The 12,827-nt window shown below is 60.8% G+C and overlaps 1 protein-coding gene across 1 annotated transcript; it reads right to left on the bottom strand.

Annotated features, from left to right (window-relative positions):
- Window positions 1-554: 554 nt before the first annotated feature.
- Slc6a8 (solute carrier family 6 member 8) lies at window positions 555-9,970 on the bottom strand. The gene is made up of 13 exons (XM_047536740.1): window positions 9,056-9,970; window positions 7,287-7,418; window positions 6,278-6,527; window positions 5,742-5,874; window positions 4,424-4,558; window positions 4,230-4,333; window positions 3,996-4,120; window positions 3,283-3,395; window positions 3,029-3,166; window positions 2,847-2,949; window positions 2,654-2,754; window positions 2,407-2,577; window positions 555-2,114 (listed from the first exon to the last, which is right to left on the bottom strand). Exons 1-13 carry the CDS (start codon window positions 9,315-9,317, stop codon window positions 1,974-1,976), a joined length of 1,908 nt encoding a protein of 635 aa, XP_047392696.1. The 5' UTR covers window positions 9,318-9,970; the 3' UTR covers window positions 555-1,973.
- Window positions 9,971-12,827: the final 2,857 nt, after the last annotated feature.

The raw sequence follows: 12,827 nt of genomic DNA, 5'->3' as shown, positions 1-12,827 counted from the left end.
ACGCCAGTCTTCCTGTGGCTCAGACAATATCTGGTGTCCTCCTTGACTATTGAATTCTGCATCCTAGTCATCCACAACCCCTGCTGGCCCTGCCCTCAAAATAGACCCTAATATGAAGATGTCGCATTCCTCCATGACTACCACTTGGGTCCAAGTACCACACTTTGCCCCCATGTCATTGCTATAGTCTCCTCATCAACCTGGCCCTGGCCCACCCCTCACCTCCTTCAGATCTTAGAAGGTCACCTGCTCCGTGACTCATTCTTGGAACAACCTTTTGAAAATTCCAGTGCCATGGTTGCACACCCACCCTCTGCTGGATGTACTCTGAGATGACTATTACCCTCTTCTCCCCAGGTGCATCAGATCCAGGGGCTGAGGGTTTCTGCGGCTTCCTTTCTTGCTCTATTCCCAGATCCCAGAACGGTGCTAGGTGCAAAGGTCTTCAAAACTGGTTCTTGCTGAATGCAGCAGCTGTAACTGGGGGAAAAGTCCCCCCATACCTCCTGCATCCCAAGCCTGACCCCCTTTCAGAGAAGAAGCAGAAGCAGGAGCCAGCTTTGGAAAATGACGTGTTTTTATTGCTATGTTTGCAGTGGCTTTTTAGCACAGTAAGAACGTCCCTGCAGCCCTGTGCCCTCACCTAGCCCCACCCCTCCGGCCTAGGTCTCAGGATGGGGGAAGCCTTTCCAGGGGCCACTCAGCTGTTTTGGGCTCAACAGGACACAGAGGTGGGTTAAAGCTGCTACACGGAAGACTCGAGATGTGGAAAGTGCATCAGCCTTAAGCTTGGAGGTGGGAGCCATGCCCGGGATCCCTTCCCTGGGCTGTGCCCATGGATGATCCCTGCAATCGAGCCCAGCCCAGGGAGCAGGGTGTGGGCAAGCCTGAGCATGCCAGGTGAGCAGCTCCAGATCCTGGGATAGGGTTCTGCAGCCTCCCCCTCCCCACAGACTTGGGGACAAAGGGGGCAGTGTGGGGACACCTTTGAGGCCCCCCACTGTGCACTTTCCCACCCCAGTGTGGGGCTGGGGGCCACACACGCACATCCACTCAACAGACTCACACGCTCAACAGCTTGAAGCTTTTGTTTTGCCTATGAAAATTAGATCTATAAATTCACACTCCTTGGCTAGGGGCAAGAGGAAGGAGGGGCTGAGAGGGAAGGGAGTGGTAAGGAGAGGGGATGGTTTGGGCTCTTCTCTTTTTAGAAATATACAAGCAGAAATCTCACTCCTCAAGTTTTTATAAAATGTGCAAAATACAAGCCTCTGTTGCCCAGAGGCACAGTTAACATCTGGTATTCGCCTTCACTAAGAGATAGATCTACACATCCTTTACACACTCACACGTGCACTCGGACCCAAGCTCACACAATTGATATTGGTGGCAATTGGCGCAGGAACCAGAAGGTTCCGTTGCTGGCTGGCTCTCTAAGCTTCTAGAATAGGGATGGGGAGAGGGGTCTAGTCCAGCTGAAACATTCGCCTAGGTTCCCCTGCCCACCCCTCCCTCCCTCCCTCCCCTCCTATCCTGCCTCACCCTTCCCCTTCCCTCCTGTTCCCCAAGCTACCACTGCTGCTTCTGGGGTGAGGGGCCACCCAAGTGTGTGTAACAGAGCAGAGCCTAGGGAGGTGGGCAGGATGGGCCTGGCAGGGGTAGGAGATGGGTCCTGGGCACTGGGAGGAGGGGTGGGAGGCAGGGCCTGGGAGCAACGCATGGACCAGCTTGGCTAGGGCCCAGAGGTGGGGGAGAGGCATCTATTTTTGGTGGGTTGTGGTATTTTTGGCGTTTTATTAAAAATGGAAAAAGTTATTTTAGTTAGCACTCAAGGTGCTTCCTCCCCTCCCCCCAGGCAGACCCCAAAACTTGTAAGGGAAAGGCAAGCCCCCTCTAGGGGTGGGGTGGGGGCTAAAGCAGGGGCTGCTATGGCTACCAGAGGATGAGCTGGTGATGTGAGCTGGGGTTGCCTGTCACATGACACTCTCCACCACGACAACCTTGCTGCTCTCGGACACTGGGGTCAGGGTGGTCAGGCCCCTGACGTCCGCATCCTGAGCTCTGTACTCCAAATGGTGGAGGCCCCAGATAGGTTGGGTCAGGTGCTGCCAGCGCTGTGGGAGAGGGAGACATGTTTAGCACCCCCAAGGGTCACTGCTCCCCATGGCAATGGCCTCTATCTCCAGTTTCTACCACCTGCCACTGAATTAGGTCTGCTCCTCCCAGAGTCCTCTACTCCCTGCACTAGAGAACAGGGCTGGGTGGGTGTTTTCTCAGAGGGAAGCTAGAGGTGGGCCCTGCCACCCTCTCACCACCCAAGGTCATAGAGTGCTAGCTCCTTCATCCACCCCTAGTCAGAGTTGGTCAGGGCTGATCACCCGGAGGGAGGGGTGGAGTTGGTCTTACCTCTGCCATGGTTCCCTTGGCCCTGAGGAGGCAGCCCAGCAGGTGGAGGGGCACACACAGCATGGAGGAGAGCGCAAAGGCCCAGCCCATGGCCTCGCCCCACCACGGGTACACATAGGTATTGTTGTAGACCAGCGGCTCATAGTACACAATGTTGAAGATGAAGATGCCCTGTGGATGTGGACATCTGCAGTCAGCGTGGCTCTCCGCACCGCCTCACCTGCCCAGCCTTTCCCACAGTCCTTACCATGCAGACCAGCGGGGTGAAGAAGGACCAGCACCATTTCATCCAGGGGCAGGGTCGGTACCCGATCATACAGGCAATGTCGTCCATGAAGCGATCGGCTCCTTGGGTCAGGCAAAGCAAGAGGGCCAGAGCTGGAGACCACCTCCCGACACCTTACCCCATATCCCCAGCCCAACCCCTGGCCCACACCTACCATACACCCAGGCTACCACCACACACTCCCAGAAGGCCTGCCAGAGCAGGGTGGTGCCACTGGCTGAGTAGTAGTCAAACAGCTGGAAGACATACATCCCGCCCTGGGGGGCAGAGACAGGTCAGGGAAGATGGTGGCCACTGACTGAAGACCAGTGGCAGTCCCACCTGGCCCCCACTCACATCGGTCACCATGGAGAGGTCGATGACAAAGCAGAGGGCACAGCAGAGGGCCACGGAGATCTCCCTTTGGAAACGGAAGTAGTAGGAAGCCGGGAGGAGGTCGAGGAGGCCGGTGATGAAGCCCTCTACACCTACAAACTGTGGCCAGGGCAGCTCAGGCCCAGCCCTCCCCCTACCAGCCCTTCTTGCCCAGTTTGCCAGGCCCCTGCCCACCAGCCCCAACCCCAGCTCCTGTCCTGGAGCACCCCGCAAACCTGGCTGTCCAGGCCGAGCAGCAGCAGCATGAAGAAGAACAGGGCAGCCCAGAGTGGGGCCACAGGCATCAGCGTGACAGCCCGGGGGTAGGCGATGAAGGCCAGGCCTGGCCCTGAGGGGCAAAGGTGCAGGGTGAGTTGGCACCCACGTTGGGCTGGCTACACCCTGAGCCTATCTTGATGCTCTCGCTTACATGGCCCTCGGAGGCAACAGCCACGGACAAAGCCAGGGCACCTGGGGGCCAAGAGCTACACCCTCCAATTCCATTTGTTTATAGGCATGGCCAGGCACACTCGGCCCTGCAGGCCCCTCACACTAGGCCTGGAAGGCTCAGCAGGACCCTACCCCATACAAGTGGGGCATCTGGCTCAGGCTCCCCTCCCTGGGTTCTAACAGCCATCACTGCCTCAGGTCTCTGGTTGCCCTAGGTGAACCAGCAGGGGCTGCAGGAGACCCTCTTTTTCCCTCCTGAAGCCCTGGGACAACTACAAAGACAGACTGTGGCCCTTGTTGATGGATGGAAGGGGACTCCCCGAGCTGCCAGAACAGCTGTGCCTCACGGTGGCTCTGCCTGCTGCCCTCTGGCCCAGGGCAATCAGACCAGCTTGGCTGAACTTGTCTGTCACTTTGCAGAACTGGTTTGCATGCGTTTGCATGGCATGCATCAGGACATGTCGCTGCTCTGGAGGTGGCCTAAAGCTGAGGGCTTTACCTGATTCGGCCACCTTGGAGATATGCACGCCCTGCTCTGCGGCCATAAAGCCCAGGATGGAGAAGACCACAAAGCCAGCAAAGAAGCTGGTCCCGCTGTTGATGAGTGCCAGGATGATGGCGTCCCTGGGGGTGGAGGGGATGGAGTAGATGCTTAGACCTCCTGCTGCTCCCAGGCAAGGAAGGACAGGGCAGGGCAGAGCTGGGCAGAGGTGGGTTGGGCTGTGGTGCCTACTTGTAACAGTTGTTGTTGAAGCGGTTGTAGCTGCCCAGGGCTGTGAGGGCCCCCAGGCCGATGGCATAAGAGAAGAAAATCTGGGTCCCGGCATCTATCCATACCTGGGGATGGGCCGGGAGAGAATGAGCATGAGGACCCCAGTGCAGCAGCCCCTTCTCCCGCCCCTGCTGCTGCACACGTCCTCGCCTCACCTGAGGGGACCCCAGCTTTGACCAGTCAGGCTTGAGATAGTAGATGATGCCATCCAAGGCCCCAGGCAGTAGCACTCCACGCACCAGCAGCACGACGAGGACCACGTAGGGGAATGTAGCAGTGAAGTACACGATCTGGAGGGATGGGAGGCTCAGAAGGGCCCGAGGTCCCACCTCTCCCAAGAGGCTTCCAGCCCGAGCCTGGCGTCTGACTGTGGGGTCATGGTGCCCTCGTGCTGCAGGGCAACCACTGGCACCCCATTCTTCTCAGAGCCAAGGCTCCCCTGAGGGAAGCTGGAGGCCCAGGCAACTGCAGAGGGAGGGGGGAGGCCAGACCATGGCTCTCGCAGATGAGGGTCCCTAGGCACATCCAAGAAGTCTTGCAGGGAAGGGTGCCCACAGGGAGTGAGCAAGCCCATGTAAACTCAGTCCTGAGGGTCAAAATTGGAGCAGCTTCTGGGTGTGTGTCCATGCAAGATTGGGAAGGTGTTGGGGTGTGGGGCTGAAAGAGGGTGGAGAGTCTAATGCTGGCAGTGTAGCATGGGGTGACAAGCTATGTCCATCTCAGAGTCCTATCGGGCCCCAAACCCCAGGTCATCCTCTGTAAAGAGGTGGGGTCCTTAGTAGTTGAGGATTCTAACTGGGCCAGACAGAAAAGAGAAAGAGGGACAGTGGGGGTGTGGCTCAGAGGCAGAGCACTTGCCTAGCAAGTGCAAGAATCTGGGTTCCATCCCCAGCACTTTAAAAAAAAAAAAAAAAAAACAGAGAAAGGGACAGCAAAGGCCTCTGCCTCCTCGCCCAGTATTCAAGCTCTGGGGACCCTGCTGTGAATGAGATGCACTGGAGGCCTACCCTCCAGGGACTGACCTGGCCATTTCCCACAGCTCTCGACACACTGTCCCATTCATTATGTATCTGTTCATGCATTGGTCTCCACAGCCTAAGAACTCCTGAAGGAGGAGTGTATGCAGATTTCCCTCCAGGTCCTCAGCATTGGAAACCATAGACCAGGTCCACCCAGACCATCGGAACAGACTGAGGCAATGAGGGAGGAATAAAGAAACTGGAGAGGGAAAGGGTGTGAGGGTGGGGACAGAGATGATGGACACAGGGAAGGAAGGAGCAGCTACTGCCTGGGTCTCTTCTCTCCCTGGATTTGGAGGGTGGGAAGGAATATCCAGCAATGGGTCTGGATTTAAGAGCCTCTCCCTTCCTTAGGCCCTAGTTCCAGTCTGAACACCTCATTTTGATAGTGTCCTTGCAGAGACACATACTTCCCAGGGCAATGCTGGCCACACCCTGCCCACTCCAGCTGTACCTTTCCTGTTGACTTGACCCCCTTCCACACACAGAAGTAGACCAGGACCCAGCAGGCCAGCAGACACAGGGTCACCTCCCAGTTGAGGGCCCCTGGCACCTCCAGCCCTGAAGAGAGTCGTAAGACTTTGTTCCTAGGGGAGGGAAAGAGGACACCTGTGGGCCCTGCCAGCAGAGGGCACAGTGGCTGGGATGTGCCCCCAGGAATGGTGGCTCCTCTGTCCCACCTACAGACCCTGGTCCAGGCCTTGTGTGCCTGGAGCTTGGAGCCCCTGGCTTGTGCATGGGAGGTTGGTCCCACTCTCACCCCTCGCGAACACTCAGCCCCAGCTCCCTCACCAAGTGGGTTTGGTGGAAGGACAGTGACAAATGTCACTGAAAGAGCAAGCCTCCCCCACCCCGTGGCTGGACTGGGTGCTCCTCTAGGACAGGGAGAGGCAGGGCCTGAAGTGGCTGCTACTGCATCCCTGGGTATGTGTCCCCAGGACTGGACTACCTGTGTGGGACTGGAGGGATGGGATGGGGCACCTGACTCACTCCCAGAACTCGATGACAGGGGACCGACGATCAGCAAGCTGGTCACATGTGAGATTGGCCAAGCTGGCATTGGCACAGTCTTCGTGGCGAAATATCTCCACGCAGTCAGGAGTGTTCCAGGTGTGGCCACACGTGGCCCAGGGCAGAGTGGTGGTGAAGGACTTTACCAGGTAGTAGAAGCCCCAAGCCAGCACCATGATGTAGTAGGTGTTGCAGTAGAAGACGATCACCATGGAGGCATAGCCCAGGCCTGAGAGGCAGGGTTGCCTTTCCATTACCTCCCCTTCCAGGGTTGCTGAGCCCCAACAACCGCTCCCTGTGCCCACATCCTCCCTTCCCCATCCTACCAGAGCCTGTGCTATCGTGTTCCAGAGACTTCTCCAAGCACCCGGAGCCCCCCTCCCCAGTCTGTCCCCCACCAACACTCTCCCTGTCCCTTGCCCACCCTCTATGCTTCATCTCCCCTGTCCAACCCAGAGCCGAGGTACAGACCTCCCCTCCTTCCCCAGCTGCTCACTAGTCCTGTTGACTCTCCAGCTTCGTGTACCTGACCCCTCTCCTAGGTCCCACTGCCACCACTGCAATCACTGGAAGCCAGCCTCCACCTGTCCCCCCAGCAGCCTCCAGTACATAGCAGCTGGGGAAACTTTTTAGTAACCTGGGGCAACAAGGGAGACAGTCATTCTCCCTCAGTGGGCAACCTAGGCAAGTCACTGCCCCTCTCCCTGCCCTGCTTCCTAAGGACAATAGTAAGACCTCCCTAGTGAGCCAAGTGTGTCCAGCAGGTCCTGTCCCCAGTCTCCCCAAGTGTGCTATGTGGTCTGCACATCCTTCAGATTCTCCCTTGAGCCTGGGGGCTCTCACCTGACCCCAGGCCAAGACAGAACAAGATCTCTCAAGTGGGTGCCGACCTGCTCTGTTCCCTAGCCCTCGCCCTCGCCCTAGCCCTAGCAATGGGAAAGGGGAGGAGTCCCTGGGGGGAGGGGAGAGCTGGCCCAGGGTTGCTCACCTTTGAATAAGGGACAGATGTTCCAGACGTTGATGCTGCCGGCCTTCATGAACTGGCCCAGTGAGATCTCCAGGAAGAAAATGGGGATTCCTCCAACCAGGGCAATGAGGACATAGGGAATAAGGAACACACCTGGGGGAAGAGGCACGGGAGGGGTTCAGAGGGCAGACCACTGCAACCCCTCCCAGTGCCCCATGGAGATTATGGGCACTGGCACAGGGCAGCCCCCAGCCAGAAGGGGATCTAAACTTCTCAGCCAGGCTGTCCAGACCCAGCTGGCTAACCCAGACTCCAGAAGCCCTGGAGATACAGGTGGAGCTCCAGCTCTGGCCTCTACTCTGGTCCTATAACTTCACTCGGTGAATCAGTGCAGGGATGGCCGCTGACTCAGAGGCCCAAGGTGAACAGTCTCAGGGGGTGGGTTCTGGATCTGTTGAGAATAGGGACTATAGCAGCCCCTGGCCATTCCAACCCAGTCCCTGGGCTGTGGGGGCCATATGCCCCACAGAGGTTCCAGCCCCTTGGACATCTTGGGTGACCTAATGGGCACAGAGGACACGCGCTCATGCGTGCAGACCATCCCTTGTGCCGCAAATCTATTTGCCAGGCAGCAGCTGGAAGAATGTCGAAGACGTGTGCTCAGGCCTGGGGGCTTGTCCAAAGCCAAGGAGGGGGTGAGTGGGTGGTGGTCCTTTGCTGTTGGGGGTGTCTGTGTGCAAGGGCAGGGAGGGACAGGTGGAGGAAAGGGGCCAAGTCAAGCACAGCAAGGCCCAGTGAGCCAGGCTCTGGAGGAGGCGGGCAGGGCCCAGTCAGAGACAGGCTTCCATCAGTAGGCTGGGTAGGTGGCAGAAGGGGGAGCTGGGTACCAGCAGTCCCTGCCCACTCCCCCCTACTTCTCGCTACTACACTTGCCTCTGGCTCAGCTTTCTCCACTACTCATTGGCCAAGTTAACTGCTGCCTGCTGGGTTCCTGGTCCCAGCATCCTTCTTGTGTGTGACCTTGGGCAACGGCCTTCCCTCTGGGCCTCAGTTTCCCACCCATCACCCAGTTGCTCAGCTTCCCAGTAACCCAGTGCTGCTTTGCAGTCACAGGACACACGCGTGTCCATCACTGTTGCTAAGCTGGGCTTCGGCGGGCGGGCATGGGGTGTGCATGCCGTGTGTCCAGCGGTGGCGCCAGGAGGGCCAGGCCGCAGGCTTCCCAAGCCTGGCTCAGGCACCCAGTGTTCCAGGCCCAGGCCAGAGGGAAGGGAGGGGAGGGAAGGGAAGAGAAGGGAGGGGAGGGGAGGGGAGGGGAGGGGAAGAGAGGGGAGGACACGGGGGAGGGACAGAGTGCCCCATTGTGTGTGTGTGTTCGTGTGTGCACACGTGGGGGGCCCACACAATGTGCCACTTGTGTGCCTGACCCGTGGGGGCAGCCAGGGCTCCTCACCTCTTGGAGCCCCCCTAGTGGGCAGGCTTCCCCTTCCCACCTCAGTGACCAATCGCTCCGGGCCTGGGCTGGGAGTCTGGGGGGCAGCCCCTCAGTGGGGCAGGAGGCTTGCCGGCCGCCTCCCCCCCACAGTGCCAGGCACATGACTGGCGAGGGGGGTGGAGGCCACCGCGCTGGGCCACCCAGCGGCCCTGCCAGCGAGGGGCGCCCCGGCCTCTGTGCACCCTGGGGGGGCTCCCCACCCCCTGGACTTCGCCCCTGGGCTCCGGGGGGTCGGCGGCAGGCTGGGGGAGGGGCCGAGCGAGGAGCGGGGATACGGCGGGGCGGGGGCGCTCACCTCCGCCGTTCTTGTAGCACAGGTAGGGGAAGCGCCACACGTTGCCCAGGCCCACGGCGAAGCCCACGCACGACATGATGAAGTCCATCTGGCGCGTCCAGGTCTCTCGTGGCGGTACCGCCAGGCGGCCTCCAGGCGCCCCCAGGCCCGCGGGGCCATCGCCCTTGGCCGGGGCCCCGTCGGGCCCGGGCGCGATGAGGGGGCCCTTCTTCTCGTCGCCGGACACGCTGTAGATACCGTTCTCCGCGCTCTTCTTCGCCATGGCCCCTGCGGGCCGCGCGGCCGGGCCGGGGGTCGCGGCGCCTCGCGGGGGCGGGCGGGCAGGGGGCGCCGGCGGCACCCGGGGGGAGGGCCCCGAAGGCGCGGGTCCGCCCGGGGGCCTCGGGAGCGGCCGGGCCGGGGGACGGGGCGGCGGGCGGGCGGGCGGGGTGCGGGACGGCGGGGGCGGCGCAGTCAGAAGCAGTCCACGAAGCACTTGAAAGTGAGCCTGAAGAATCTCATGTGTGTCGGGGGCCCGGGGGCGCGCGGGCGGCGGCGGGGCCCGGCCGGGCGGCGGCGGCGGCTCCCGAGGCTCCTGCCCGCAGCTCCGGCGGCGGCGGCGGCGGCGGCGGCTCGCCCGACTCGAGGCTCAGCCTAGCGGGGCGCGGGCGACATCGGGCGCCCACTGTTTGCAAGCGGCGGCCGGAGCAGGGGCCTGTGGCCCGCGCCCTCCGCCCCGGCTCCGGCCGGCGGCGTCTGCCTGCTTGTCCGCGGCTCCCGCGGCTCCGGCGGCTCCCGCGGCTCCAGTGGCTCCAGCGGCCCGGGCGCGCCTCGCCCCCTCCTTCCCGGCGGCGGCTCCAGCCGCTCTCGGGGCCGCGGCGGGCTCAGCGACTCGCCACCGCACTCCCACTGTCCCTCTCTTCCCCAGTGCGACCGGCCACTGCTTAAGAACCGACTCCCGGGTGATGTCACTGTCGCCCCACCCCCACGACCGGGCTGGTCCCCCTCCCCCCCTGCATCCCTCGCTCCCGCCCTCGCCGTCACTCCGCCCACCTCCTCCCGCCCTCCTCCCGAGGAGGAGACGCCGCTCCAACCGCGAGCAGGATGGCTGCTACCTGGGGTGCCGTCCAGCACCGCCTCTCCGGGGCCCCGAGCCGCCCCTCGCCCCGGGCTCACCTGGCCCAGGCCCGGCCCGGCCCACATCTCCCCTCGGTCTCCTCACTGGCCCTTCCCGACTCCGGGAATACGGCTCCCCTGGCCCGCTTCCAGCCATCCTTGGCTCCCCCTCTCCCCTTCTCTCCGCTCCTTCCAGATGGGAGTCTTTCCCTCCTTCTCGAGGTCGGCCCTGCCAGCCCCATCTCGAGCCCTCCTCTGACTCCCAGCCGGGAATTGGACCGTGTTGGAAACCCAGGTCTAAAGCCCCCGAGCTCCCTGCCCACAAAGAGGTACAGGGTGCTTTGAACTTCCGAAGGGCTGGGCCGGCAGCTGACCTGGAAGGATAGGGTTGGGGTGTATCTACCAGGTGTGCTGCTGGGCGTTCAGCCCTCCCCAAGGGTACAGCCCTGGAGGCTGGAAGTGCGGTCTGAACTCGGGCTGACAGATTTCTGAGTGTCTCCAAAGTGGGCAAAGGGGAGCCTCCCTGACTGACAAGCAAGGCTGCACTTTGTCTCCAAGGTAGGCCGACTGTATGATGACCCTGCCTCCCCCAGTGGGCTGATAGGGCGTGTGACCTGCCGGAGTGGGGCAGGAATAGGGTAAGGCTGCCCCCTGGTGCCTGGCGGGTGCACAGACCCTCCCCCAAAGGCCTCTGTTTGGAGGACCCAGCTCCCCATCCCTGAGCTCCTGTCCCCGGGACCTTCTGACCTCCTCAGCAAGGGCAAGGTTGTTGTGAATTTCCAGGGCCAAGACTGGCCTGGGAGTGGGGCCGGGAAGGAAGGGGTCATTGTCCTGGCTGGGGAGGTAAGGTGTGGCATGCTCAATCCCAGGCTTCCTGATCTGATTGCAGACACTGAAGTCCCCAGATGGCTCATCCTGTTAGGCTAAGCCTGCAGTCACCCGGCCAGCTTTAGGAAGAAAAGCAGTTCTGGCCTGAGCCAGATTGTGCCTGCTAGGTGAGGGAGGGGCAGCATCTCCACCCCTCCAGCAGGAGGAGCTTCAAGGGGTGTGTGTGGGAGGCCTTGTCCCCTGTGCTTAGCTGAGGGGAGAGTAGAGGTGGCAGGGTCACACTGCTCACCAGAGGATTCTAACTTGGGTCTTCTTTGGCTCAGCCTGGAACTGAAGCCTATCTGGAGACAAAAAGGTCTTAAGGAAGTGACCCACAGATGGCATGAAAGAGCTGGGGCCATCCAGAGAGCAAGGACACAGAGCATTTCAGAAAGGCAAGAAGAGGATCCCATGAAGTAGACAGCAGGAGGACGGAGTGGGGGTGTGATGCCTGCAAAGGAGGACAGTGGCCGCAGCAACGACCCCGGGGGAAGCAGAGGCCAGGCAGCGCCAGGAGAACCAGGCAGGGCAGTGAGAAATGGAGGGAATCAGGCAACTCTCAGGCCTGCTTGTCCAGGGAGCAGGGGTGGGAGGGAGAGATCATGGTGAGCCAGTGACACTTTAGGGAAATGACCACTGCTGGCGGGAGGGCAGAGGGTGAAGGGTACAAGGAGGTATGCCACTGCCTCTGGGCGGGGTGCTGGCAGGACGTTGCTGGGGACAGAAGGGCTGCTGGAAATGACTTCTGGGACCTCCAGGACCTCCACATGGGGGGGCAGGTCCACAGGCCCCCAGACCTGACTCAACAGGGATACACTCTCCAGCTCCCCACCAACCCCAGAGACACTCAGGCCTCCCTCTGGGCCTCTTTTTTTACAAAGTATTTTTTAGTTGTAGATGGACACAATACTTGTATTTTATTTATTTATTTTCATGCGGTGCTGAGGATGAGACCCAGGACCTCACACGTGCTAGGCAAGCGCTCCACCATGAGCCACAACCCAGCTCGCCTCTGGCCTTCTATAGCCAGCCCTTCCCACATTCATCATCTCCCCCCATTGTCAGTAGGGGCTGCAGAGCCCTCTCCAAACCCTCTGGTTCCGCCCACTTCTGTGGACCCCACAGGCAGCCCCTGGCTAGGACGCCCCTAGCTCTCTGGAACCCTGTAGTAGCTGTGGCCTCCTCCTCGTGGCCCAGTACAGCCCCGCACTGTGTTCTCTCAGCAGCCAGAGGGACCCTCTGGAAGAAAGAATCCAACCGGTCCCTCCCTAGTTGATCTCCTTCTCTGGGCTTTTCTGGAAATAAGACTAAATCCCAGGCTGGGGGTGTAGCTCAGTGGTGGAGTGTTAGCCTAGCCTATGCAAGGTCCGGGGTTCCATTCCCAGTGCTGCAAAGCAAAAACAAAACACAGCAAACAGCCTCCCCAAAAGCCAACCAAACAAGCACAATGAACTCTTCTCCAAGGCATACAAGATCAAGTGGGACTGGAACTGTGGCTTCCCAGCCTGGGGTTCCCGACAGAGGAGCACTTGAGCTGCCCTGGTGGCCGGGCCTCTAGCTCCAGCTCCCAACCCCAGTGCTCAGAACTCAGTTGCAGGAGGCTTGGGAGCCACCTGTGAGCTTCCCACACCCGTGCTCCGCTCCCACCTCCCGTGGAGCTGGCGAGGCAGGGTTGCCCAAGAGGAGCTAAGGTGGGGCTCTGAGGTGAGGAGCCTGGGGAGTGTCCGACGACAGGGACAGCTACAGTGTGTGAGTGTAGGGTGTGGGGGCGGGGGCACCGCTTCCCTGACGTGTTGAGCAACCGAGGAAC

This window comes from Sciurus carolinensis, chromosome X (genome assembly GCF_902686445.1).
Source record: "Sciurus carolinensis chromosome X, mSciCar1.2, whole genome shotgun sequence".
NCBI classification, from domain to species: domain Eukaryota; kingdom Metazoa; phylum Chordata; class Mammalia; order Rodentia; family Sciuridae; genus Sciurus; species Sciurus carolinensis.
The sequence above is the reverse complement of the archived record's forward strand: the minus strand, read 5'-3'. Positions and strand labels throughout refer to the sequence as shown.

Excerpts from the sequence above, each read along its gene's own strand:
- Slc6a8 (XM_047536740.1), bottom strand. The coding sequence starts at position 9,317 with ATGGCGAAGAAGAGCGCGGAGAACGGTATCTACAGCGTGTCCGGCGAC. Across the intron at positions 2,578-2,653 it reads TCACCCCGCTGGTCTGCATG|GGCATCTTCATCTTCAACAT; the intron begins GTAAGGACTGTG and ends CCACATCCACAG. Across the intron at positions 2,115-2,406 it reads CCAAGGGAACCATGGCAGAG|CGCTGGCAGCACCTGACCCA; the intron begins GTAAGACCAACT and ends CCTCTCCCACAG.